The sequence below is a fragment of the Falco biarmicus genome, chromosome 1 (assembly GCF_023638135.1).
Source record: "Falco biarmicus isolate bFalBia1 chromosome 1, bFalBia1.pri, whole genome shotgun sequence".
In the NCBI taxonomy this organism is placed as follows: Eukaryota; Metazoa; Chordata; class Aves; order Falconiformes; family Falconidae; genus Falco; species Falco biarmicus.
The window spans coordinates 15,813,049-15,839,120 of record NC_079288.1 but is presented as its reverse complement, the minus strand read 5'-3'; the positions used below and the strand labels follow the sequence as shown (position 1 = coordinate 15,839,120).

Genomic DNA, 26,072 nt, shown 5'->3' with positions numbered 1-26,072 from the left:
AGCTATAAAGGTGAGCACCTCACTGCTGCTCTGAAAGCCTTTCCCACAGCAGCCCATGCTTAACTTATGGGGGAAAAAAAAAAAAGGTACCAAACCAGGCATTTTTGAAGGTGATTAGAACTACAGCCCCACACTGCATCTTCAGAAGGGCCACCCCTTCCTACTGATGTGCTCTGAGTCACTCAGGTATGTTAGCTCTTCGCAATCAAAGATCTTCAAAAGCTTTGTAGCGACTGCGGCACGCCCTCCCACCTCCGCCTCATACTTTACTGATCCACAGGCTCAATATCCAAAACGGGTGGGTTTGGCTTTGTCTGGCACTCAGCTCCTAATTGGTTTGCTTAACACTCGGCTGCTCAAGTTAGCAGAGGATGAGGAATGAACTGTACCCGACTGCCAGCAACATCGTTAGTGCATCATTAGGAGGATGAGAACACAGGTCTCCCGACCTTCTACAGCCTCTTGTTATTTTTTGCTGATACCTGGGGCTTCGTATGAAACACGTGATATTCAGGCAGGTAGAAATCTAGATCAGCATTGCAAGGGACAGCAGGAAGGACATGTCACTGCCACCAACCTGCGTCCCTGCTGGACCGATGTCTGCCAAACCACAGCGGATGATGACTGTGGAATTTACAGACCACACACCAGCAATGAGTCAGAAGAAATGGTATTTAATTATGGTATACATTAAATTAAATGTCATTCTGAATATTGGTCTCCAATTTACGATGACTTATTCACCGTAGGGCAGCTCCTATTAGTCCTTGCAAGGATTAGGGTCCCACTGCGCTAGGTATTGTACAAAAACACAGCAAAAGAGCCTTTCTTGCCCCAAAGAAAGCATCTAGTGTTTTCCTTTTTAGCAGTGGTCATCCGTCCCTGGGCACCTCTACTCCTCTCCACCTCTCTAAATCACTCTCAGAAGTTGGCACATGCTGCAAAATTCAAGAAAAATTTGCACAACTGGGGATCGTTAGATCCCTTTGCAAAGGGGAGCGGGTACGGAGGAGCTTGTATCTCACGGAAGCAGAAGCGATGCCTTTGACAGGTTCTGCAGCTTTGGGAGGTAGGACTTGGGCACCTAAAGCCCTCGTGGCTCTGGGGGGTGTGGAGCCCAGTGTCCTCAGTGGGTGCGAAGCTGGGGTGTGCCTTCACCGCTCATTCACAAGCTGGAGATCTTGCTGTGAAGGTTTTCCTCCAAGAGCTGCTGCCAGGTGAGACAAAGCAGGCAGCCAGTGGGGACCGCGGACTGGCGTGTCCACATCACAGCCCAGGGCCCGCATCTCCAGCTGCAGCTCAGAGTAGACACCACAAGCATGAGAGCACCAGCACCGTGTGTTTATTGGTAAGGGTGGAGCCAACCAGACTCATCAGGAACCTGCTAATGGTGGAAAATAAGCCATCTGTACTGGCCATTTACTGGGCAGGAGACAAGGCAGTAACTGGGTACCCAGTCCCTTCTGCACCCCATGGAGGGAAGAAAAGTGAGACAGTCTCTCAACCTCATTTGAGGGAGATCTCAACAGAATTTCTTGCAGCCTCATTCACCTCTGTAGCAGCGAATGCCACAGGCTCACCTTGAAAACTGTCGATGCTGATGCATCCCACCAGTCTGGATGCATTCACCAGGCTCCCGAGTGCTTCCCCACCCCACCACTGTCAGAGTCCCCAAAAGCAGAAGAGTCTTTTGAGATCTCCATAGCTGTCCCCACACGGATCGGCCAGATCCTGCCAGGGCTCCACTCAGCTCGCCCCATGCCCTTCCTTCACATGAGATGTCACCGCACAGAGGACATACGTCTCCCTGTCCTCCTGCAGAGCAGAGACCGGTGCTACCTGACTGGCATCCTGCCTAGGCCCGGGTCATTGAATTAACTCATTTAAAGGAAGAAGAGAAATACAAAACCAAAACCATCCTTAGCTCTGACCTTTAACAAAAAAAAAAGGTGTGGGGGGAGAAGAAAGAGAAGAGATTAGGGAACAATATATACAGATGGGGGAATTGCACTTAATTACAGTAGTTTACATCCATTGGACAAAATTTACTTCTTTTTATATAAATCTCTATGTATAGGAGTGGGGAAGGGTGAGGATGGAGCAGACTGTACCTATATTTACAGATTAATTGGCTCAGTTCAACAGCACATGCAATTCCTCCTTCCAAATGCCAAGTAACAGACCCAAGTCCCTCTCAGTCCGTCGGGTGAAGGAGCATAACTTAAATATTATCCATCTTCCCCTTCTGCCGGTTCCCAGTACAGCTGTTCCTAGTTCCTCGGGAGAGACAACAGCCTCTTGGAAGGCAAATACTTAAGAAAAAAATCCCCAAGACACATCTTGGAAATACTGTGCGGAGGGAAGGAGAGGCACGGTCCCGGGTGGGCACCCCGCAGATCCGGGCTCGTCCCGGCGACAGGGAGTCTCGAGCTTCTGGCTCCGTTTCGGGTTGATGGGCTCCTCGCTGCGGCGTTGGGCTTCGCTCTGGCGACTCCCCGGGCTCAGCACGCGGGTCACCGGCGGGATGTTGTGGAAAAATAAGATCCCGTTGCTATGTGCAAAAGCAGCGAGGTGTGGAGCATCACCAGGCTTGCAGGGGACACTGGGGAGGGAGAGAGCAGCACGGTGACTGGCAGGCAGGCAGGGGGTGAAGGCAGCACCACGGCGGGGGTCTCCGGGGGCATTGCAAAGCATCTGGAGGCATCACCTCCTGTGCCACCCTGGGACCTTGGTGGTGCCGCACAAGCCCTGCTTGGCCCTGAGCCCTCCCCAGTGACCCCCCAAGGGGGAGGCAGTGGGAAAATACTTTCTGAGCCAGATATTGCCACCCCCTCCCAAAAATAATAATAAGAAGAAAAGGGCCGGTTTGTGCCCAGGCTGTTGCAGAGATTGTGCCACACAGCTCAGCACTGCTGCCAAGAGCAGCCAGGCGTGAGGCTGAGCGCAGCAGCCTGTGCTTGGGTGGGAGTGGGGCTGGGGGCCATGCTCATCGCTGTCCCCCAGCACTGCTCTCACCTCTGGGGAAGGAGCTGAGCAGCCCCTGCCACTGCATCCTCCCACCGCAGCAGCCCCTTCTCCATCCCGGGGGGGGGTGTCCCCCACCCAGGGTCCCCCCAGCCACCGGTGGGGTGGGGGGCCAGGAGCTGGGGGTGACCTTGTGGGCTGGAACGCACAGCAAACATCGTAATGCAGAGATAGGGAGACGCCAGGAGCCTCCCGTGACATGTCATTAGGGACGGGCCGCGACTATCAGGTGTTTGCTAACGTAATAAAAATGGTGGCTTGGCCTCAAGCGTTGTCAAAGGAACCGGGAGGTATTTGCCCCTTCCAGGTCTAAATAACAACATCTGATAAGCAATCTGTAGCACTGGGCTGAGGGGAGAGCTGGGGGGGATAGGGGACATCCCACTGGCCTCGGTCCCTGCCGGCAGGACCAGGAGCAGCTGGGCTCCACCACGGAGTGCGTCTGCGGGGGCTGGCGTGGGGGCTGTGGGTGCAGAATTGCCCCTGGGCTGTGCAGGAGAAATGCCTCTCCTCTTGCAAAGAAGGAGTTGCTCAGGGAGCAGCAGCGTGACCCCCCCAGATTTGGGGTTTCATGTGGGCTGTGCGTACCCTGGGATTATCCATGCACTCCCCCCTGCGGCAGCCAGCTCTCACCCAGCAAACTGTGCCCTGAAAACTGCAGCTCCCCTGGGGATCCAAGTGGCCCCCCCGGCCACCTCGGAGGAGCCTGTTGCCACCGGGCACCCTTGTGCCCGGCAGCGCCCGCCTTATGCCGAGGCAAAGCGTAGAGGAGCCAAGGGATGGCCCCCGTTAGCCCCAGTCACGGGCAGAAACCCAAATCACAAAAAAATATTGAGCCATTTGAGCTGTCTGTGGGGTGAACAGCATTTGGGGGGCACCCGCGCTGCCTCTGCAGCACTTTGTTTGCCCCTTGCCGCTAACAGAACGGGTGATCACAGAAAAAAAATCAACGTTCAAAGGTAAATTTTTCCAGCTTTAACTTGAACGTTGAATGGTTGGTAGGGAAAGGGGCTGCAGGGGCTGGGAGGCTGAGCTGGGGGGACATGACCCCAGTGCCCATCCTGGACCCATGCAGAGGGACAGGGGCCAGATCCTGCCCTGGGCACTTGCAGGACCAGCCCGTGCTTGTTTGTCACGTACCAGGGGCTAACGGGGTGGGTGCGTGCCGCCTCGGCACTTTGCACCCACTCACCGCAGCAACCACGGGGACCCATTTCCATCTCCCCCATCCCACCTCCCCTGCCCTGAGCCGCAAGACCTCCTCCCCCTTTAATTAAAGTGCAAAAGCTTGATGGAGGGAGAAAACCAAGGGAGCCCCCACCACCCCAGGCAGTGCTGCGTCAAGGAAGGCTGCTCGTGGCGCCCGGCCGGGCAGCGGGAATGAGCGGGCACCATCCCCCTGGCAGGACATTTCCTGTGTGCCCAGGGCTCCTTCCCGCCAGCCCAGCATCAAAGGCAGCCCATGGCGGAGAGCGCAGTCAATCGGGGCCGTTCGGGCCGAGCGCACACCAGATGGGCCGATAGAGCTGTGCGGAGGAAATGGTGCTCCCGAGGCGCGGCCGTGCCTCGCTGCCCCCTGTGCCCCCAGCAGCAGGCGCAGATAAACCTGCACGTCGAGCACTACAAAGCGCGGGAGCCCGACCCGAGCCAGCAGCGGTGCTCATCAGCCCTTCCCGGGCACCCCAACCCCCCAGGCAGCCCCTCTCCCAGCTTCTCCCCGTTGCAGCCCCAGCCCCCTCCTTCACCCCTCGCCGGGCATCCACGGGGGCTGCCTCAGCGATCCCACGCCGTATTTACTCTGTGGTTGCTGCAGACATTTTTTCCCTCTCCCCTGTCAAACCTCGGTAAGAAAGTTTATCTGAATGCAAGTTCAAGGCTCTCTCTTATTTATCTAGCGATCAATAAGGGCCACATATTTCCCACAGTCCCCAGAGCCGGCTTTTAAAAAGGGACTATTGTCTGAGTAAGGCCTCACACACCTGATGTGTACCAGGATAAGTCCGGCTTTACACCTGCGCCGGCACCGGGCAGATGATAAAGGTTTACGGGCTGGGGTAAGTCGAGGCACATCGGAGCCCAGCTCCTCTGCTCAACTCCAACCAGGGTGGATTCACCCTGGACACAGAAGCAGCAGAACCCACGTGGTCCCAACCTTCTCAGCCCAATTTGTACCCCTGAAGGATGCTCCCACTCTGACGAAGTTGCCCCAGGGATGAGCATGCCCCGGCTGGTACCCCCAGGCATTAGACAAGTCCTCACTGTCCAGACAGTCGCAAATCCCAAATCCCCATCGCATCACCTGCGAGCAGTTTGGAGCCCGCAAAGGGGCTGGTATGGGGTTCCTGGTGCCAGAGTGCTCATTGCCAGCTGCCCAGGGAGGTGCAGCCCAGGCAGCAGGGCAGGGTCTCTGCTACACCCTCCTCTGGCCCCATCTCTAGGGGGGAAACAGCCCCACTCCACCCCCCACACCCCCACCTGCACACCCTCGCCAGCGTCCACGTAGCCATTACCTGCTTACTGGAAGACATATTGGTCAGCGTGCTGATGCTGCTGGTATCCGTCACCACCATTGCTGAGGGGAAGCGGGAGGTATGGGAATACTGGGGAGGCTCCTGTTTGTGTGCATACACTGCGGAGAGGAGGGAGACAAGCAGCTGTCACGGAAAAGCCCCCCCAGCCCTCGCAGCAGGGCAGAGCAGCCAAGCACTGTTACGGCCAGTTGCAGGGGTGCTGCATGGGAACGAGCAGTGTGGAGACACAGATGAGGTAAAATGAGCCGCGGAAAGAAACCACCGCCTGCCTCTAAGCCACCTCCTTCTTGGGTAGCAGCTCGCCCAGGGAAATCAGAGGGGCTGAAGGGCTGTGGCTGGAGCAGACACTGGAGCTCTGCAACCCCTCTGCAGCTGAGCCCAGCGCTGGAGCAGGGCCGGGGTGATGGATGAGCCCGAGGGGCCACGCCAGGTCCCTTCAAGGCACAGCGGAGAAGCGGCTGCTTTGCAGGGAGTGCAACAGGCCTGGCCACCTCCTTTGGCAAAGCAGGTGTTTTAGCAGTAAGAACATGGAAGGAAAAATAAAGTTTGTACAGGATGCAGGCAGGGGGCTGCATCCCACCCGCAGGGCAGCAGTGGAGCGGTACCGGAGGTGCAGTACAGTAGATGGCACAGGGGGAGGAGAGGCTGTGGCGGGATGTGGCCACCCCACACCACCATGCATCCCACTCGCAGCTCCGCACCGGCTGGTACCTGCGGGAGAGAGGCAGCAGCCAAGGGCACAAGCTCGGGCATGGGAGAGCAGGAAGAGAGCACAAGCTTATTTTCCATCTAAACTCTGGGCCCTTCCCTTTGCAGCTACCACCCCGACCCTTACTGTGCGAGTTCTGCAGCTGGGTCACGGTGGCCATAAAAGGCTGCTGTGTCATATGGCTGGGTGACTGCTGCATCAGCGGCTGCTGGTGCGGGCTGTGGAGCTGCTGGGAGAACTGGACCGGCTGCAGAGCTGCCAAGCTGCCAGCCACGCTGTTGATAACGGGTACACTCTGCGCCTGCGAGGTGTTCAGACCTGGAAGGAGGGGGATGGCAGAACAGGGATGTCAGCACCAGTATGAGCAGGCAGGGCATCCCCCTCCTCATCACAGGACGAGGGGTCCACACGGGGTGTGGAGGGGAGCTTGGGGCACGCTTACTTGGTGCGATGGCCATGACTCCTGAGAGCGGCGTCATGATGAGGTTCTGGGACTGCTGCGGGTTGTGGTGTGACAAGCTGTGGATGTTGGTCAGGGTGCTCACCGGGGGCAGCCCGCCCCCTGAAACGGAGATCTGCTGAGGAGCAAGGCAGGGCAGCCACCATCAGAGACACAGTCGAGGGGGGTGCTCCCTGCCCCCTCCCCTGCTGCCCACCCACCTACTTCAGTGGGGAGATTGTGGGGGGATCAGCAAAGGCCCCCCTTCCAATAGGCAAGAGGGTTGCAGCCTCCCCGGGGCACAAAGCATTCAGCGCACACAGCTCCCACCGCCCCAGGGCTGCGGACCCCGGCTGGGACCCCTGAACACCTTGTTAATAAATAGTGAAGCAGCAGCGAAGGACTCTGCTGGCACCAGCTTCCAGCTCCCCGGGAGCATGATGCTGGGACATGGCACATCCTGAGCCTTTGCCATTTCATCCCCCAAGGCCAAGCTCCTGCCCTCGGGGACAGCTGCCGACTCTCAACACTCATTAACTTCTAACTGTCGTGGCTGTAGGGGAAAGTGGGAATATATAAACTTGGGAAGGTAAGGAAAAAAGATGGAAAGTAAATAAAAAGGGCCTCATGGTGATGCTCTTAGTCACCACTTTTGCAGATGGGTGGGATACTGGTGAGACGGCGCGGGCGCACTCGGCCAGAGCCAGCTCCTGGGATTCCAGTTGGTGTTTAGGGATCAGACACACAAAGGCACTTGGAGCATGCCAAGGGGACTGAAGCTGGTCCCCAGCACAAACAGGGGGGCAGGTGCCTTATTTCTTTAATTGCTGCACATTCTCCTAGTCCCTCTCATCAGACAGAGCAACCTCGATCCCAATTCAGAGCCATCCTTTGGCTCTTCGTGTGACATTTCTGGTCACCAATCCCAGCACCTTGTTTATTTTGCACATGTGAGTTGGAGATAGCCCTGCTGCAATTGAAACAAATCCATCAATAAATTCCAAAGCCCGGGAGTGACTCATATTTCCTGATCCGGTATTTTCCACTTTCAAAGTCTCTTCAAGGCCAGGTTACACCACACTTGGCTGCACAAGTCAAACAGCTCATGGTGAGCACACGCTGCTCGCCTGCAGCCAGGCTCCTTTCACAGGGCGTTTAGACCCAAAGCACCGTGCCTAAAATCACCTCTGGAGACTGCGTGACTGGAAAAGGCCCTCCAGACACTGGACCCTCGTGGGAGACCCCCTGGCACTGCCACGACTAAAGGCAACACTGCAGCGTGAAAGAGTGAAGCACCAAAGCTTTCTGCAGCCTCAGTAATGCTCACCCCTGAAAAAAACGATTGCCTTCAGATGCAGCAACTGCCTTGGCAGTTTTGGTTTCGTGTAGGGTACTACAGGCACATGTTTACTTACTAGAAACCACAGCCTACAGCATATTTTTATTAAATCGCTTGCAAGCACTAGCTAGCCCTGCTTAAAGATCAGAGATAAGCTAGCAGAGCCCCACGTTGCTGAGGACCTGAGCGGTCCCCGATGGTGCTGTGCAATGTCTGCGCAGTAGGGATAATCCAGCAGGGCTTTTGCTGCCGCACACCAGCTTCCCAGTTTGCTTTTCGCAGTTTAATACACTGCATTTCCATGCAGCCTTCTCCCGTGCTGCCTGGCCACTGTGACCTCCCCCTGCCCCGTCCAAGGGTCTGTCCCTGTGCTCCTGCAGATCCACCCCTCAGAGGTGGCCCCTGCAAAAGGAGCTGGTGGGGGATGCTGGCAGCCTCTGCCACCAAGCTCAGCATCGCCTCGTCCTTGTGGACCCCTGCCCCAAGCACTCGCTGCCTGCTGCTGCTGCTGCCTTTATTCCTGACTCATTTTATGACTTCAAGGCTCAGGGTTACAAGGCTCAACACACCCCTGGGGAGATACGGGTGCATGTGGGGCAGAGGGAGCACACTGGCAGGGCTGGGGTTTTGCTCTACAGTATCCCCCTGTTCGGCAGGGGACGCTTGGCTTTGTGGGGTCAGCGGCCGAGTGCGCAGGGCTGGGCCGAGACCCTGGCGAGGCAGAGCCAGAGAGCGGCAGAAGGAAAGGCGAAATTCCACAGTGCTACAGCTGAGGGAGGGTGCGACGAGCCCCTCCACAGCCCCCCAGCCTCGCAGGGAGACCAACGCCAACCCTCTGAAAATGGAAGTGAAAACCTGCCGCCCAGTGCCATGTTTGACTTTCACTTTCAGCAGAAAAAACCTGCCGGAACAGCAGCGGCTTCGTGCAGACACCGGCAGCCAGCTCCAGACAAGGGCTGTGCCCTGCCGTCCCGTCCTGCCTGGCCCCCCGCACCCCTGCCCACCCGCACCCCTCCCAGGGGCTTCGCACCCACCGGGCACCCATGGGAAGGAGCAGCTCGAGTGCTCGGGCATCAGGAACCCAGCCCAGCCCTGCAGTTCCAACCGCCTGTTTTGCAATGGTCCTGCAGCACTCGGTGTGTGGGGGCGTCAGGCACGCGGAGGGGATGCTGGTGTCCCACCGCCACTGCCTGCCTCTGCCCAGCAAAGCCCGAGTGTGTGGGGAAGGGGATGGGGAAAGGCAGGAGCTCTGGGGCCAGAGCCAGCACTAGGGGTTTGACACCCTGGGTGATGCCCTGGGACAAGAAGCTCCCTGCCTGCAAGGAAAGTGCTTCCCCAGCGAAACTCCAGACCTGGGAGGGCTTAGTGAAAAAAAGAACGAATGAGCATTTTATCAATACCCATGTCATTGGCAGGAGAAAACAAACAGCGATCCACCCAGCGCGCATTCAATCTGCAAGGCATGCAATCGATAGAAACCAGAGTGGGGCTCTGTCAGATTTATGGGCTGCGCTCAGAAAACACGCCATCGCCCGCCGGGGAGCGCGGGGGCCAAGAGCCGCCTTTGAGGCGGGCAGCGGGATGGCCACGCACCCGCCGGCCCTGGCCCCACAATGCCCCATTGTTCAGCATGGGCCGCGTGTGAAACCCGGGGAAAGGGTGTTTGCTTTGCCCGCCGGGCCCTCTTATCTTATCAGCGAAGCCGCCACAATAGGCCAGGTGTACTCACCATTTTACCGTCGGGCGAGAGCAAACTGTGGCCCGGGTCCAAGCCGGCCGGGGAGACCTGCTGCAGGACCGCCTGGCTGGTGGTGACCATGGCACCGCTGCCATGGTGGCTGATGGCCCCGGAGGATGCTGCCTCACCACTCACCGCCTGGCTGTACCGGACCCCTGCAAAACACCACCAGGCATTGGCATCACCCACGAGCACCCCGGCGAGGGTGCCCCGGCCATGCCAACCCCCTCCGAAAGCGTCCCTGCAAAGGGGAAACCCTCCAGCCCTCCCCAGCTCCCTCGGCATGCACAGCACAGGGACGCAAACAGATGTGCAAGCACCCAAATTACAACAAACGGGAGGAACAGGACCAGACAATATGCCCCTTCCTCCAGTGCTGCTCCCCAGCATCTCGCCAACCCCATCTTCTGAAAGTACAGGGAGAAGGGATTTATGGTGAGGGATGCTGAGCGCCCACCGAGGCTGCAGCCCCTCTGCTGCCCAGGGCCCCGATGCCACTGGGTGCAAAGGGAGCCCAGCCTGGGCCAGCAGCCTGGACACCCAGCTGCATCCCTTGTGCTTTATTTGGCAGCAAATTGCTGCAATGTCCCTGTGGCTCTTGGACACCAGCCTGGGGTCCTGAGCCGTGGGGAGCAGTGGCATCCTCCAGCTCTTCCCTCTGCGAGGCTTGCCCTGCTCCCCGCAGCCCTGGCCACCCGTGTCTGCCCAGCTCTGAACAGCCACCACTCCCATTTTTTGTCTCAGGCCTTTCTGCAGCTGATTTCCCTTTCGCCTCCCTCTTGACAAGTGTATGATTAACAGATCATCACAGCGAGACAGAGGGACCAGACACACACAAACCTCCAAATCAGACCTCAGCCCACCACCGTCAAGAAGGGAAATCTGGCTCAGGCACAGGTCTTCTATATAAATATATTTAATTTGGCTAAAACACCCTGCACTGATAACCATATGATCAGCCATGTGTCAGGGAAAGGCATCTACAGATTGCAAATAATTAACCGAGGAAAATCCACGGGAAACAAAAGCGTCTTTTACGGGACTGCCTTGACAACTACGGCAAAAAGCCATTTATTACAAGGAGTCCGGCACCGTGCTCCTGGCTGGGTTGACTGAACTGCCCTCGGATCGAAGCGGTGGATGGGCAGCCCAGAGCTCTCCTGGGACAGGACAGCATGGTGGCGAAGCTCAGCCTCCCAACCAAGACCACCAAGAGCATCGTCCACCCGTGACCCCCTGCCACCGCACAGGGGCATTGGGAACGGCTCCCCAAAATGACCCTTGGCCAGAGAGGTGCAGACTGTGGAGGTTGCCAGTGGCTTCTCGGCTGTCCTGGCATAGTGTGGACACCCCCAGCTACAAAACACACCCAGGTAAAAGATCTTCCCCCTGGGATTTTGGATCTCCTCTCAGGTGTCCGAGGGGAAGAGCTGATGCAGGCTAGCTCGGCGAAGGATGCTCTAAGGGCTATCCTAGAAGTCTCTGAATCCAGGAAAAGGAAAGAAATGGTAACTGGTGCCCAGGAGCTTTCCACAAGCTCCAAAACCATCTGCCAAAGCACAGATGGCTACCTGCGCCCTTCACCAAAACCATGGAAAAGTCACTCTAATCACCTCCGAATTTTCCCCATCAGCTGGTTAAACACGTCCCACAGATAGGAATCTCCCCACGATGTCTGGTTCCTGATCATTTCCCAGCAAACCCCTTTTATCCCTGATAATAAAAGAATGTCCTCTAGCAGGTGGATATTTGCCGGTCCGAGTGGACGTCCCTGCCGTGAACAGGGTAAACATTACTCAACCGGGGCACTGTCACACACATTCTTCCCTGCGGTCCCGGCCTCGTGCAGTGTGCTTCAGCCGCTGCCGGCCCCAGATCCTGCAGCGCTGGTCAAACAATGGGAGGGCAGATAAAATAAAGCCCTTTCTTCTGAGCGTGATCTTAAAGATAGACGAGGAGCACAGGCAGCTCCCGTTGGAAAGAAAAGCAGAGTTTCTGCTCAGTCTTCAATCTCTTTTGGGTTCAGTGAAGCTTTCAGTAAGAACAAATAAAAAAATGTAAAAACTCCATTTTAAACCCAAAATCATGCTATAGCCAATTGAGGATGCTTGTACCTCAAGAGTCAGGACACCCAAAGGCACGAAGCTGTCTTTAAAACATATGAGAGGTTAAAAGCTGGTTTTCAAGCTTTTCCTTGCAAACCCAGGGACAACACTTTATTGTCTGAGAAACAATAACCAACGCTGAGATTTCCAGATAGTCTGGTGACCGAGATTCTGGGTCTGTCGGTAAAACCGCTGAAGGCTCCGAGTCTTGATGAAGATTAACTCTCCGGAGGAGTGCGAGGTCGGGCTCCAGGGCCGGTGGCAGCCGTGTCACCGCTGGCCCCACCGAGGACCCCGCCGCCGCAGAGGTAGGGGCTGGGCTGGTGGGGGGCTCCTGCGTCCCCAAAGCCCGTGGGCACCTGGGTCTGCCCACAGAGCGCTTGCTGGCCAGGGCGATCGCCCCCCGCCATGGCTACCTTGCAGACCTTTAGGAAGCCATCACCGATCCTGGCACAGGTTTTTCCCATTGCTAGCACGGGACGGGTATTATGTGTATGCCCTCAGAGCTGGGATGGCTTTGGGCAGATTAGGTGATTAATATTGGGAAAAGAGCACCAGGCGTTATTGCCGTTGCTGTTGTGGCTGTAACAGAGCTCCCCGATGACAGCGGGTGCCTTTCCTCCCAGCTCCCCATTCCCAGTGAACATGGTGAGCTCCAGCCCAGCCTAAAGCATCTACCTGGGCAACAGTCACCTCCGAGCTGTTTTCCAGGTTGCCCCAAGCGCATGTTACTCCTCCCCAGCCACCTCCACCGCCCCTGTTTTCCTGCTTTTGGGCTTTATCTGTTGGAGCAGCAGGACACAGCTCTACACAACGCCAGGGACCGTGCTCAGGCTTCCCTGAGACCCCCCTTGGCATGCTCTGCCATCGCCGGGGTGCTGAGCCTGCCATCCCCCCATGGCACGACCGCTGGGACCCCCGCTCAGGACCCAGCAGCTGGGGTGAACACACGGGGACGGCTCTGGCTGTTTGCACCAGGACATGAAGGTTTTTCCTCCTGGGGCGAGCAGGGAGCTGTGGGGTCCAGGTTTATGCGTGGGGGCTCAGGCAGCTATCGCAGCCTGACACGACTGCTCTCCTGCTGCTCTCCTGCACAGCTGGAAGCAGCTCCCATGCAAAAAGATTTATTCCTCCTTCTCTGCACAGCTGCCCAAAGAGGAGCCTGCATGGTGATCACCGGGAATGGGCCTGGCCATGGAGCCTACCCTCGTTAAGGCTTTTTTTTTTTTTTTTACTGGAGCTACAGCCATAATATAAAAGTCTGTTTATGGGACCCGGCTATTGTGCGGCCCCTGAGCTGCACAGCCCGTGAAATGTTTTACTGCTTTCCCATGTTTCCAGACAAGCTGCAGGGTCCGGCTCCTGTAGCCTTAACCCTGTGTTCCAGCCGCCAGGCAGCGTGACAGCCCCCAGACCCACTGCCCTGGGGCTCCAGGGTCCTGTGCACCCATGGCTTTCTGCAGCCAGCCCCAGCATCCCCAGCTTCCCAGGGGTGCCAGACCCATTTCCCCGACCCGGCTTTTATCAGGGGGGTCAGGCAGCAATAGGTATTTTTGCTGTTCTCGTTGCAGGGGTGTGCCATTTTCTAGGTACACACCAGCCTTGTGTCTTTGGCCAGCAAAAGCAACGAAGCAGCTTGGTCCTCCCCTGCTTTCAGTCATATTGATATGATTAAATTGTACTTAAAAAAAAAACCCAAACAACCACATTCACTGTACTTCTAAATATATTTCCTGTGCAGTGAGAGCCGCTGCCGTCACACCGCACATCCCGACCTCTGCTGCCGCTTGCCCCAGCACCAAGCTGCACTTTTGCCCGGCGCTTCGCAAACATCCTGCAAATCACCGGCAATGCCCAACCCCAAAACAGACCCGGCCACGCCACGTGCCTGGTCACCGATGACTCAGGCAGCGGCAGGGATCCAGCCCCGGCCCTGCCCGACCCATGAGGATGCTGCCGGCGGTGTGGACCAGGAGCCCAGCAGCAGGTCGAGAAAGACAAAGTGTCATTTTTGGGTGCTGGGCTCGGTGATGCTGCATCTATTGACACGATAGCAGCAGCTGGGTCGGTGCTGGGACCGTTCCACCCTCCCAAATGCAGGTCCAGGCAGTGCCCAGGGCAGCTCTGATTTTTGGGCTGCCACTCAAATTGTCTCTAAAGTGTTAATTTTGCAAAGTTACAGAGGTGCATAGTTTATATCCATTATAAACCTGTTTATGGGGACTGGACCCTCCCATTTCGCTGCTATCATAAAGTTCTAATTACCCCCCATAAAACCAGGAAAAGCTCCTAACAGCACACTGCACCCACCGAGCCCCACAATGCACCCAACAGTAAAATATTACAGCCGCTGGCACTGGCTCTGCAGTCAGAACCAGCACATACCCCAAGGAACAGCATGTAGGACCCTGACATAAACCAAAGTACCTCTGGAACGAGGGTTTACTGATGGGCGCTTCTTTAAGAAGAAGTCAAAACACTTAAATTGCTCTTTGGGTTTAGGAAGAATCTCAGGGGTGGTACTGAGTTGTTTTTATGTTTGTTATCTCCATCTGTAGAGATACCTAAAAATATATACGTAATGTACATTTATGTATATATACACACACAAATATATATATATGCACATATGATTGCTCTGATACTGCTCTGATACTCTGATATTTGCAGAGCAGGTACAGATGGATGGATAGATGGATGGACAGACGGATGGGTGCCCCGACCACTTTTCGGTGCAGGACCCCCGGGACCAGCTGGAGGCGATGCTGTGGCCCCTGGCCGTGGGGACGGGGCTCTGTGGGGTCCGACGGGCGCCGGCCAGCCCTTTGTATGCAGGGTGGGAGGCGGGGGATGGCTGGCAAGCGGGGCAGTGCGTCACCTAATCTCATCAATGCACCAATTGTCTTTGGGGCTCTTGAAGATAAAAATGGCATAAGCCAGAGTCTATGGCATGGCACCGAGATAAAGCCCTGAGTGACCTTCAAATCAAACAGGGAACCAAGATTGCTGATAATACCCCATAGGAAGGGAAAAGTCCAGAGTCTGAGAGAAGCCTCTGAGAGAGATAGGCTTTAAGTATTTACCTCCAAATAGTTAAAAACTACAGCTTGAGGCTTGACAGATGGGTCCCCCAGAAGAGGCCGGGAGGATGTTTGACTTTTACAGCTCTTACCCCTGCCTGGCTGTCATTACGCCCTTTTGCAAGACCCCATTGACGTCCTGAGGAGCAGGCGATCCCCCTTTGTCTGCGGGCCGGGCAGCGACACTGCAGCTGCCCCGTGCCGCCAGCCCCACCGCATCCTGCTGAGGGGTGTCACGGGGGGACAGGGCTGCGCCGGGGTAGGACGCGGGCAGCGTCCCAGCACCGTCATTAAGCTGTTAAAGACTCCAGACACAGTGCAAGGGCAGTTCAAATCCCAGCGTGGCCAGCCCCAGATGGGGTCAGCCAGGCAGCGGGGCCGGCCCCACCAAGGCAGCGGGTCCCCAAATGTCTCTTGAAGGAAGACGAAGCAGTGATGGACCCAGCGGTTCCTTGGGAGCTGCACGCCTGCTGCACCAGCTTGGTCCGAGTGACCCTGACGCAATCACGGCTGAGCCCCATCCCTGCCCATTGCCCCCAAACCAGCCCTAAAACCCCACCGTGGCCCTCGCCAAGCCCACCTCCTCCTCCTCGGGATACGACCACCGGACACCAACCAAATCCCGTGGCCAAGCCCTCCTGACCCCTCTAGAGGGGCCCTCTGCCGCCGCCACAGCCATCACTCCTGCCTGACTCAAAAGCCCCTCCAAATGGGCTGTCATCGGCCCTATAGCCACGGCCGGCTCCTGCTGGCCACTGCTCCGACTTGAAAATAAAGGTTGGGGCTTAACGGCCCTCCAGCCCCGAGATAAATGCCCGCGGTTACAGTAATTGCCGTCCCCTAATAGAAGAAAACAAAGGCTCTTGTGGGGTGCCTGCCTGTGCGCTGGCAGGACGGGGGCACATCAAAGGCAGCGGGGTTCGTTCAAAGCCCCGGCTTAATTGTCAATTAAGCATGCACGGGGGGGACAACGCCATGACAATGCGGGGCTGCATGCTGGTGGGGTATTGTAAAGGCTGCCGGCCGACACTGAAAACAGCTGATTTTGCTGACAATGTGCTTGTAGGGCACCTTGTAAGCAATCAGCCGGTGACAGGAGGGCAAACGTCCTCCCTGTCCCTGCCATTGTGTGGGGCATTCCTGGGGCAGGGTCACATTTTGGTCACCGCCAGCCGGCCCTGGGGAGAGCAGAACCCAGGAGCGGGTGGGATGCTGCCTGGCCCTCCCATGGCTGGGAGCTGGGTCGGATGCTGTGTGCCCACCCGGGGCTGCTGCATCCCCCGGGTACCACGCTGGGGGCTGCCCTCGCTTGCTAACGCCCAAGGACTGGTGTCCAGCCATGGACTGGCACCGTCCCCAGCTCCCAGCCTCCTCTCCCCAGGCACCTTGCCCTTCCCACAGGGGCTCCTTGCCACACGGGTTTCTATTCATTTGCCTTTGTAACGAGCTGGGTGTGTGTAACGAGCCAGGCAGGGTCATTTCCAAGAGGCGGCTGGTTTTAGTCTTCCCAGCCAGGCTGTGCCAGTGCCATGGCCAAGGGGGGACGCGGGGTGGTTGGGGCGCAGCCCCCACGCTGGCCCTCATCGCCTGCCCGGGGCCGGCGAGTTGGCTGCAGCAGGCAGGTGGGGGGACAATGGGGATTGTTCTCCCAACAATGCTTCTCACCCCATGCCACGCCACCCCAGCCCACCCCGATTAGCCTCCCCAGGCATGCAGCCCCCTCCCCGGCAGCGTTATCTCCTTAAATCCCCCGGCAGCCTGCTCTCCCCCAGCTGGCTCCTCACTGTGCACAGCGGGGCCAGACTGGTGTGGAGCGGTGAGGGTTGGGGTGAGCCCTGCACCCCCCGAGCAGCTCTCTTCATCATGCCCTCTGGCACGGGGATGGTGCAGCACCAAGCCCCCAGCCCGTGCCAGCTGCAGCCCTAGAGCAAGGCCAGGATGCGCTGTCACATCTTCCTACAGGCTTTGCCACATTGCTTGTGCACCCCACACCCCCGAAACCAGCGCTCACCAGCAGCCCAGGTGCAGAGCAGCCCACCCCCCACCCTGTCCAGCTGAATCCACACCGGGACTCTGGTGAACGAAACCAAGCAAGCAAACACCGACACTGCAGTGATGGTGCTTGCTCCTCCTCACCATCACTCCTCGAGGCTGCGGCAGGGACCAGGGTCCCTACCTCCGCCCCTCCCCCAAAGGTACCCACGTGTGGCCCCAAGGGCTCAGCACCCCCATCCCCAGCAGACACAGCAGCCAGCGCTACGACTGCTCCCACGCCCGAGCACCCTCAGCGAGGGCTTACCTGGCATTTTGGTGGGAGGTGAGGCGCTGGGCTGGTTGTGGTGGGGGGAGCCATGGGACAGCAGCAGGTTCATGCTGTGCGGGGGCTGGCCCGAGCTGTAGGCGTCCATGGCCAGCTTCTGGCGGAAAGCCTCCTCCTTCCGCCGGTTGGCAAACCAGTTGTAGACGCGGACCTCGGTCACCAGGTTGGAGCCGAGCCCATGCGCCTTGGAGGGAGACACCCCTCGCTGCAGACACTCAGCCCTGTGCGTGCAAGGGGACATGTTGGAACAAGGGCGCTGCTGGGGGGGCCTCTGCCAGCACCACCAGGCAGGGGGGCCGTGGGAGGACAGGTGAGTTTGGAGGTGTTTAAGCCCTCCCTACAAGCCCGCCTGCTCTTTCCAGCTACATCCATGCTGTAAAAGCCATCCCACCCTCCCTCTGAGACTGCTGTAACGCTGCAGCATCCCCACAGCATCCCCACAGCATCACTGCCCCAGCGGGGAGCTCACTTAGCCCTGGACATCACCCAGATAGGGAAAACAAGGCAAAAAGAGGGCAGGCAGCTCAGCAGAGCCATGCCATGGGCCAGTGGCCAGGGCTGCAAGCCGCAAGCCCAGCATCGCAAGCACTTTTTGGAAGAAAGGCTGCAGGGCGGGCGAGGAGGCAGCGGGCGGCGCAGAGCAGCCTTTACCTGTTGCACTCCTCCACCAGAGCCTCGCGCTCCTCCTTGCTGGGGTTCTTTTGGCGGTCGTAGGCTTGGTACAAGATTTGCTGGGAGGCCGGCCCCCACTTGAACCGATTGCGACGCATCTTCTTGCTGGGGGTTTCGGAGCAGGTGTCGTCGAGCTGGGCAGCCCCCTGGTTCTGCTGATTGAACTCTGGAAAGAGAAACAGCAGCTGATCCTGACTGCTTTTGTCTGTCATATTTCCACAACCCTGGACTGTCTGGTTGAACTCTGAAAGAGAAAGGAGCAGACGTGAGCTGGCCTGTAGCCGCTGCTCAGAGTCACCGTCGCGCGCAGAGCTGCCCCCCCCGGGTCCCCTCCCGACGCACCCCAAGCCCACAGCCCCCGCACGCTTTGGAGCAAGACGGGTGCTCCCGGCCACCCACCCCAGGGAAGGGTCAGCCTTGCATGCTGGCAGGGGAGTTATTACCAGCCCTCCAGGACAGTGTTTAATGGGGAGCATGTGCAGGGCATGCATATTCATGGGCAGGGTCTCTACTGGCACGCACTTGTTCAGGGAGGGTTTTTACAAGCCAGGAGCCAGGCAGGACGGCTGCAAAGCCCCCCGAGAGGGTGCCTCTCCCTGCTGGCCCAGCACTCCCGTCCCAGCGTGGTGGGACGCCGGCCCTGTGCCCAAGGCGGGCAGGCACCAGAGGTGACCTTCCCCAGCGGCCTGCCTCAGACCCGGCGCTTGTCACCATGGCAGTAAAGGGAGATTAATGGGAGGGTTTTATTATTCTCAGTTTTGCAGGGGAATTCTCCCTCTTTTTATAATGGCTTTTCCCCCTGTGACAAGGGGGGAAACGCAGGGCAAGGCTGGAGCAGGCTCTGTTTGCTCTAACATCTCAAGGTGTGTTTTCAAAGCAATGGTATTTGGTGCTAAACCCTTTCCTGCACTTCCCATCCGCTGGATACTGCATCCATTTGCAGGAGGGAGGCAGAGCTCTTTTAAGGGGGGAGTCTCAGCACCCCAACCTGCAACTCAGCTGAAAACGGGGCCGCATCGAGCAACAGGGGACCAACCCTGGGGCAGGGCTTGGTGGGAGAGCTGCACAAAAGCCATAGTCCGTGCACTTGGCCAAAATCATTGGCATCTTAAGTAGCACAGACTGCCCACAGACCATGCTATGGACATGAGCAATTCACAGGTTTTGTTCTTTTCTCTCTTTTTTTTTTTTTTGCAAGTAGTTGCAGAAAATGAGCTGTCCCAAGAAACAGAGAGGAAAAGAGGGCAGAGGTGGGAAAGGCATCTGACTGTGTGTAATCATTAATTGCTTTCCCAGCTCTAACAAATAAAAATATACAGAAACTCAGTTGTGTGGATGGGCTTGGGGGAACTCGCACAGTGTTACTGTGACCAAGAGGGGCTCTCGCCCAGTTTTCCTGTGCCTTAAATTCATTTTACTTGTAAAACTGTTTTGGGGAAGATGCTAGGTCCAGGGGGCTCTGCCAGGGAAGAGGGCAGGGGGCTGCTCCTCGCCCAGCCCCTGACATGCCTGGTACCCGCAGACAGGACCGGGATGCGGGGCCCCCCCTCTCCCCCTGCCAGCCCTGAAGGGCGAGCGCTGGCGCGGGTACTTACGCCGAAGGATCTCCCGCTGCTTGCGGACGTACCACGTGTAGAGGGCAGCTCTCTTCTGTGTCTTCATGGGGGTGCCCTTGTTGAGGTGCTGGGAGAGGTGCGACTGGTTGAGGCCGGTGACATCCACCACCTCCCGCTGCGGGATGTTGTGCTGCTGCATGTACCCCTTGATCATCTTCGCCGCCCGCCATGGGTCCTCGCTGTGGGGATGGAAACAAAGGGTTAATCTCTCCTGATGGGGAAAAGTACCTGGTATTTGCTTCCTCCCATGATGGGGGAACCCATTATGATGATGATGATGATGAAAATTGTTTCAGAAAGGCACAGGATCCTTTGAGCATCTGTCTTTCCCAAATGCCATCCCAGCCTCCCAAGACAGCCCCATCCTGCCCCAGGAGGGGCCGGTGGGATGGGGGCTCACAGGGTGCCACGGCCACCCTGGGGATGCCCACCAGGCTGTTCTCCCAGGGAGGGAGAAGTAAAGAGGGTCCCGGTGTCCTGATGGGGCACATCAAGGTCTCATTAATGCTGGTAAAGCACCTCCAGATCCTTCAAGGAGAAACGTACGTAGCCCCATCCACTAATTGCTGCTGTTACGAAGTTCAGTGCAGTGTCTCCCCTTGAAGATATGCACACACCGCAGGATACACGGACACATGCGTACATGTGGATACGGGAAGACTATACCAGGTACCTCTGAAGAAAGAGAAACCTCTCACCTGAAGGCGCTGGGGATGCTTTCCTTGCCCCTTGCCACGGTACCCGCACTGTGCCCCAGACCCCGGGCTTGCCGCCAGCTGGCAGGGACCCCCGCACAGCCACCGAACCCCACCTGCCGCGCTTGCTGCTTTACCTTCTCCCTTCCATTCCTGCAGCGGTAATTATCTTAAAATCTCTGCTCATTTAAAAGAGACCCTCCTTCCACGCTCCGCAACAGCGAAGCACACCTGCGGGCCATAGGCAAAAGGCTAAGAAGCGAAGGTCAAACCAGGCACCCAAACTCAAGCAAGCCCCCAAATGCAAAACCAAAACCACCACCACCCCAATAATTTTAAGTCATTCTCGACTATTTTTAAACACTCGAATTTGGCTCCTGCAGGATCCAGGTGTAAAATGACTTTTTCCTACATCCACATTACTTTGGTGTCCTTGGGGTAGCTGACACCGATCGAGAGGACAAATAAAATTACGGCCAAAAATCAAGATGCTGCCTGCGTTCTCCAGCGCTGAGGAGAGCAGGGCACAGCAGCGGGGGAGCGCGTGGAAGCCCCCTGGGTTTATTCTGCGCTACAGGAGGACGTGGGACTAAACGGAAGTGCTTTAATGCCCCAAAATCGGTGTGGAGCCCAAGCCTGGTCACAGTCATGCACACAAATAATGCGATACTCCAACGCTGCGCTTGGAATAACCGTCCGACTGCTTTCCCAATTCATTACTTATTTTGGATCCTTCAACTTGTCAAGGGGAAAAAAAAACCAAAACCAAAAACCCCAACAAGCAGATTTCTTACTTTTTGTCCTGCATGCAGTATGAAAAAAAAGCTGGTTGGATCCAAAGTAAAAGTACCCAACCGGGGCCAGCCCGCTGACGGCAGCCGGGGCTTTGTCACAGCCCAGAAGGGACACGGAGCCTCCCTAGAGACACTGTCCCTGTGCCCAATCCTGCATCCTCTGGGCAGGGGAACCCCACCACATATATGGCGTCCTCTATACGGTGACAACCGCCCGGCACCGTGGAGCTGTATGCCTGCATGGGCGCACGGACACGCCGACTCCGGTTTTCCCACCAGCCTGGACCCCAGGCTGGCTTAAGCGTGGTGCAAACAGAAAAGCCCGCTCCTGTCCCCAAAACGCACGGCACCGTGGCTGGGCCACCAGCCCCGCAGCCACTCGCTGCCGTTCGGCACCAGGAACCGGCAGGGACGGCTGTGGCACATGGGGGTTTGGGGCTCTCGGGTCTTCGTGCTGCCCCAGGAGAAGACGAGAGCCACCGTGAAGGATGCGAAGAAAATGTCCTTCCATCGCAGCTCCCCTCCACACGCGCCTTCCCGGCGAAGCAGGGTGAAGCCCACTGGCCGCTGTGCCCAAGCCGAGGGGCTCGTGCAGACTTTTGTCACAGGCAGTTCATGTCACCTAACTGATCCTAGTAATGGCTGATTAATAATAAGTTAATGGAACAGAGCTCATTATCATTTCTCATAGCAGTTTGGCTCACAACTAAGTCAAGGGCATCGTTCTTCCAGAGTTAAATCGTGAGCCAGTGCAACTGAGCACACTGTTAAAATGTCAAACAAGTGACTCGGGGGTTACAGACGTGATTTCTGAATTTAAATAAAATTTGGCAAGTTCTGGCTTGAAAAAATACGTGAGAATTAGGAAAAAAGTCCCCGAGTTTCCCTCCATGTTATTATTCTAAGAAAGGCTTCACCTTAATATTTCCAGTATGTTTCACACTTACACTTTCAAAACAATTATTCGGCTCTTAACTTCTGAGCAGTGATTTTTCTTTACAAATCAACTTGACCGTATTCAAAAGGGTTAAACAACCTGAAACCAAACCCAAACATTTTGTTTCATGTTAAACAAAATGTTTGGACTTGACCCAAAATGAAACCTTTGAGTGTTTGTTTGGCTTTTTTTTTTTTTTTTTCTTTTTTGGTTAACCTAAAAAGCAAGAGAGGAAAACTTTTTGATTCAATACAAGCCCATATTTTTTTCCGTTCTGTCACCAAAATGAAAAAAGCCCCACATTAATTGTCCAATCTTCATCAGAACTTTACATGCAAAAAAAACCCCAAAACTAACAACCCAACCCAACACAGGAGTGCTTTGTAATACTGGAAAACCAGTTTAGAGCCCTGGTTCCACGGTTCTTCTCCACCAAAATCAAGGAAAGGTGTTTTTTTTCTTGCACAAAATTAACCCAGGTGAAGCCCGGCTGCCAACGCTGACTGAGAAAGAGACATTTCCCACCCCAGCCCCGCACACAGCGGGGGCAAAGCCCGTCCCTCTCCCCAGGGATTCCCAGACCCTCTAACCCCCTTTGTCAATCTTGAAAACAGGTAAATACAATCCACATCCCCCCAGAAATATGCCAAGAATTTATACAGATGGATTATAACCCCAGCTGCCTATAGAAAGGACCTATCTAATCTGCATCTGCCAGCGCACGCAGGGGTCGGGGCGGGAGGTGTGCTGCACCCGCTGCTCCCCGCGCCTTTTGGAGCCACTCGGGGCATCTCCAGCCGGGCCACCCGAGTGGGCACCTTCTCTCGGTCCAGGGCATCTGGCTGCTCCTGGGATAAATTATTTCCCGGAGTGGGCTCAGGCCAAGCCCTGGGGGTGGGACAGGGCAGTGAGGGAGCTGCGGGGCATCTCATCCTGGACCTGAGCTCCGTGTGCCACCGGCACCTGCCTGGCCAAGCGCTGTGAGAAACCACCGTGCCAGCAGTGGGGCCATTGTGCCCACAGCACAGCACTCGCCCTCTCTCACCCGCTGCAGCTGAAGCCATTCACGTGCCACAAACAGGCCCAAGGGAACGATTTGCTTGCCAAGAGGCCACAGCCAGTGCAAACTGCTGGGGACCACAGCACCGCGCCGGGCAATCCCGGCCTGTGCCCACACCACAGGTCGGCAGCAAAACCTGCACCGAAGTCCCAAAATTGCTGCGGAGCTCAGCACCCCCAGGCATGGGAATAGCCTGAGAGTGGGCCAGCCCCGGGGTCAGGATGCTGGTGCTGGGCAGTGGGAGCAGCAGGGGTTCGGCCCCCGTGCATGGCTGCAATAAATGGTTCCTGACTCCCCTACCCGGCTCCCTCTCCAAGTACAAAGGCCTCTCTTAGAGCAAACACGAGCTCTTTGCAAAGGCTCCTCAGGGACATGTGCCTGCTCTTGTTTGCACCAAAGGCAAACTTTGCACAGAAACACCTGTGGGAGCACAGCGATCCTGGGGCTGAGCCTCCTCAGCACCCCCACTGCCACCCCACGCACCCTGGGATGGGCACAGCCAGCAAGAGGGGTGCACTGGGACAGGCAGAGCACCCAGAGGTGCACAGCACGGTGCTACACAGCAGGGGCAGGAACCCCACAGAAAAGTCCAACAATGATTTCTCCCTTGCGTGGAGCCTCTTTGGCACCCTGTGTGTGCCAGCCAGGCCCCCCAGCAGGCACGGCTGCCACTGCCCAGCCCTGGCCCCAGAAAGCCCCGTCTGCCCTTCCAGCACCCCTGCGCTCACCGCAGCGGCCACCGTGGTGTCCCCATCCCCAACCGGGCCCTGGCACCCTGCTGCCGTGGCACCAGGGCTCTTGGGGGGCAAGAACTGGGGATGAAGATGGGCTCGGGGCGCTGGCAGGGGGTACAGGCACACATCGGGGGCTGAGCCTGGCGGGCAGGATCAGTGCCACGCTCGGGGTGCTGCTGGGGCGCCAAGACAGGTATGAAAACCGCAGTGCAAGGCCGGGGGGGCACACAGAGAGGTGCCCCCGCTGCATGCAGAAATGCTCCCGCGGGGCTCCCCACCCACTTGCACCGGGTGCGCTGTCGGGGGGAGCCACGACCGCCCCGGTGGCCCCGGAGGAGCGACGGGCTGCCCCTGCCCCGGGGTACGGCGGGGATCCGATGCTGTCCACAAGCCGACGGGGCCGGCGCTGCCGCTGAGCCCCGACGGCGGCCCCGCTCCCCGCGGCGCGGCACGGCACGGCACGGCACGGCACGGCACGGCACGGCACGGCACGGCACGGCGCAGAGCCGCATCCCGGGGCGCGCTGCTGCCCAGCCCGCCGCCTTCGGGGTGTCCTCCTTCCCCCCTCCCCGGCCGCTTTACAGCCTCGGCAATGAATAACCCGCCGCTCCGCTCGCCCATCGCGGCCCTTTGTGTATCTTTCTGTTGATGATTTATAGAAATAAATTAATAACACCCCGGGCTCCACGTGCTGCAGTTTATGTTTTATCTCCCGGCGCGGAGGGACGGAGCCGGCGGCCGGTTCGAGCTTCCGCGGCCCCGGTGCCGCCGCGACAGGCGGGCGGGCAGCCCCCGACGGGGCGGGAGGACGCGGCCGGTGGGCCCCGGTGTGGCCGGCCCCGGCTCCTCGCCCTGCCCGCTCCCCTCCGCAGCGGGGTCCCAGCCCGGCCGGCCCCTCGCCACCGCGGGGACCGCGGCACAGCCCCGCCGGGCCAGGGGACACCGGGACCCGCCACCGGGCAGGGAGCACCGGGATTGACCACGGGGCGGGCAGGGAGCGCCGGGACCCGCCACGGGGACTGACCACGGGGCGGGCAGGGAGCGCCGGAACCCGCCACCGGGCAGGACAGACGGGGCAGGGCACACCGGGAACGACCCCCGGGCAGGGTGCTTGGGGTCGGGACCGTCGGTCCGAGCGGCTGCAGACGGAGCCCGTGCCCGCCCCCCCGCCCCCGGTACCCGCCCCCGGTGCCCGCCGGTACCTGATCATCCTGTCCACCTCGGCCCGCTGCTCCACGGCCTCCTCCGTGTTGAGCGCCTGCAGCTCGCGGAGGATCGGCGGCGTGTCGAAGTCGTCGCCGTCCTCCGAGCCCTCGTCGCCCGACAGCTTGCCCTTGCCGTGCCCGTTGGCCAGCGGCGCGAAGGCGGCCTTGCCGTCGGGCGGCCCGCCGGGGGAGAGCGGCAGGCTCTCCAGCTTGACGCCGAAGCCGGCGGCGGGCACCATGTCCTCCAGGGCACGGATGAGTCCCTCCTTGGTGGCTCCGGAGCTGAGCAGGGCGCCCAGCAGCTCCCGTTGCAGGGCGCTCAGCTGGGACACCATCCTCCCGGGCGCCGGCGGCGCGGCCCCGCCGCTCGCCCCGCGCCTCCCGCCGCCCTCGGCCGCCTGCCGCTCCGCCCCGGCCGGCGGGCTGCTGCGGGGCGCGGGCGGCCCCTCTACCAAGCCATGACCGCCACCATTAGGCAATATAGCTTATGCAAATCAGCGCGGCAGGCCTCTCCTCCGGCCGCCGCCCGGGCCCCGGCCCCCGCCCCGGCCCGGCCCTTATCGCCCGCGCTGGGCGGACTTTGCCCGCGGCCCGCCGGGAGGCCCCGCGGGAGCGGCGGGGGCAGCGGCGGGACCCGGCGGGACGGGACGGGACCCAGCGGGACAGACGGCGGCGCCCAGCCCGCTGCAGCCCCGGCGGCCGTCGAGGGGGCTCGGGGCGCGGCTGCGGGACTGCGGCCGGGGATGTGCCCTCCCCACCTGTGCTGCAGGGCTCCCTGCCCTCGGTGGGACAGACCTCCCGGCAGACCCCATCACAGGTCCCCCTGACAGACCACCCCGAAGGTCCCCTGACAGATTCCCCCAACAGACCCCTTGGCAGCCCCCCGCGCAGACTGCCCCGACAGACCCCCCGGACAGACCCCAACAGGTCACTGACAGACCCCCAACAGACCCCCCAATGATTCCCCCGGCAGACCCCCTGACAGATTTCCCCGACAGCCCCCCCCCCCCCAGCAGACCCACTGACAGAGCCCCCCAACAGCCCCAGGGCAGCAGCAGGCACCCCTCTGCCCCA

At 58.5% G+C, this 26,072-nt stretch overlaps 1 protein-coding gene across 4 annotated transcripts; it reads right to left on the bottom strand.

Annotated features, from left to right (window-relative positions):
* Positions 1-658: 658 nt before the first annotated feature.
* Positions 659-25,387, bottom strand: HNF1B (HNF1 homeobox B). 4 transcript variants are annotated; one of them, XM_056323775.1, is made up of 9 exons: positions 24,996-25,387; positions 19,553-19,752; positions 17,937-18,201; positions 17,265-17,506; positions 9,772-9,935; positions 6,707-6,842; positions 6,391-6,582; positions 5,535-5,653; positions 659-2,602 (listed from the first exon to the last, which is right to left on the bottom strand). In XM_056323775.1, the coding sequence occupies exons 1-9, from the start codon at positions 25,331-25,333 to the stop codon at positions 2,582-2,584; spliced, it is 1,677 nt and encodes a 558-aa protein (XP_056179750.1). In that variant the 5' UTR covers positions 25,334-25,387; the 3' UTR covers positions 659-2,581. The 4 variants fall into 4 exon arrangements, with proteins under 4 accessions (XP_056179750.1, XP_056179757.1, XP_056179763.1 ...); XM_056323782.1 differs by having other exon boundaries at positions 6,707-6,839; XM_056323788.1 differs by having other exon boundaries at positions 17,937-18,123.
* Positions 25,388-26,072: the final 685 nt, after the last annotated feature.

Coding starts and splice junctions, on each gene's coding strand:
- HNF1B (XM_056323775.1), bottom strand. CDS start 25,333: ATGGTGTCCCAGCTGAGCGCCCTGCAACGGGAGCTGCTGGGCGCCCTG. Junction 19,753..24,995: donor GAGGTGGACAGGATGATCAG/GTACCGGCGGGC, acceptor CCATCCCCACAG/CGAGGACCCATGGCGGGCGG. Junction 9,936..17,264: donor ACCTCCCACCAAAATGCCAG/GTAAGCCCTCGC, acceptor GGTGTTTTGCAG/GGGTCCGGTACAGCCAGGCG.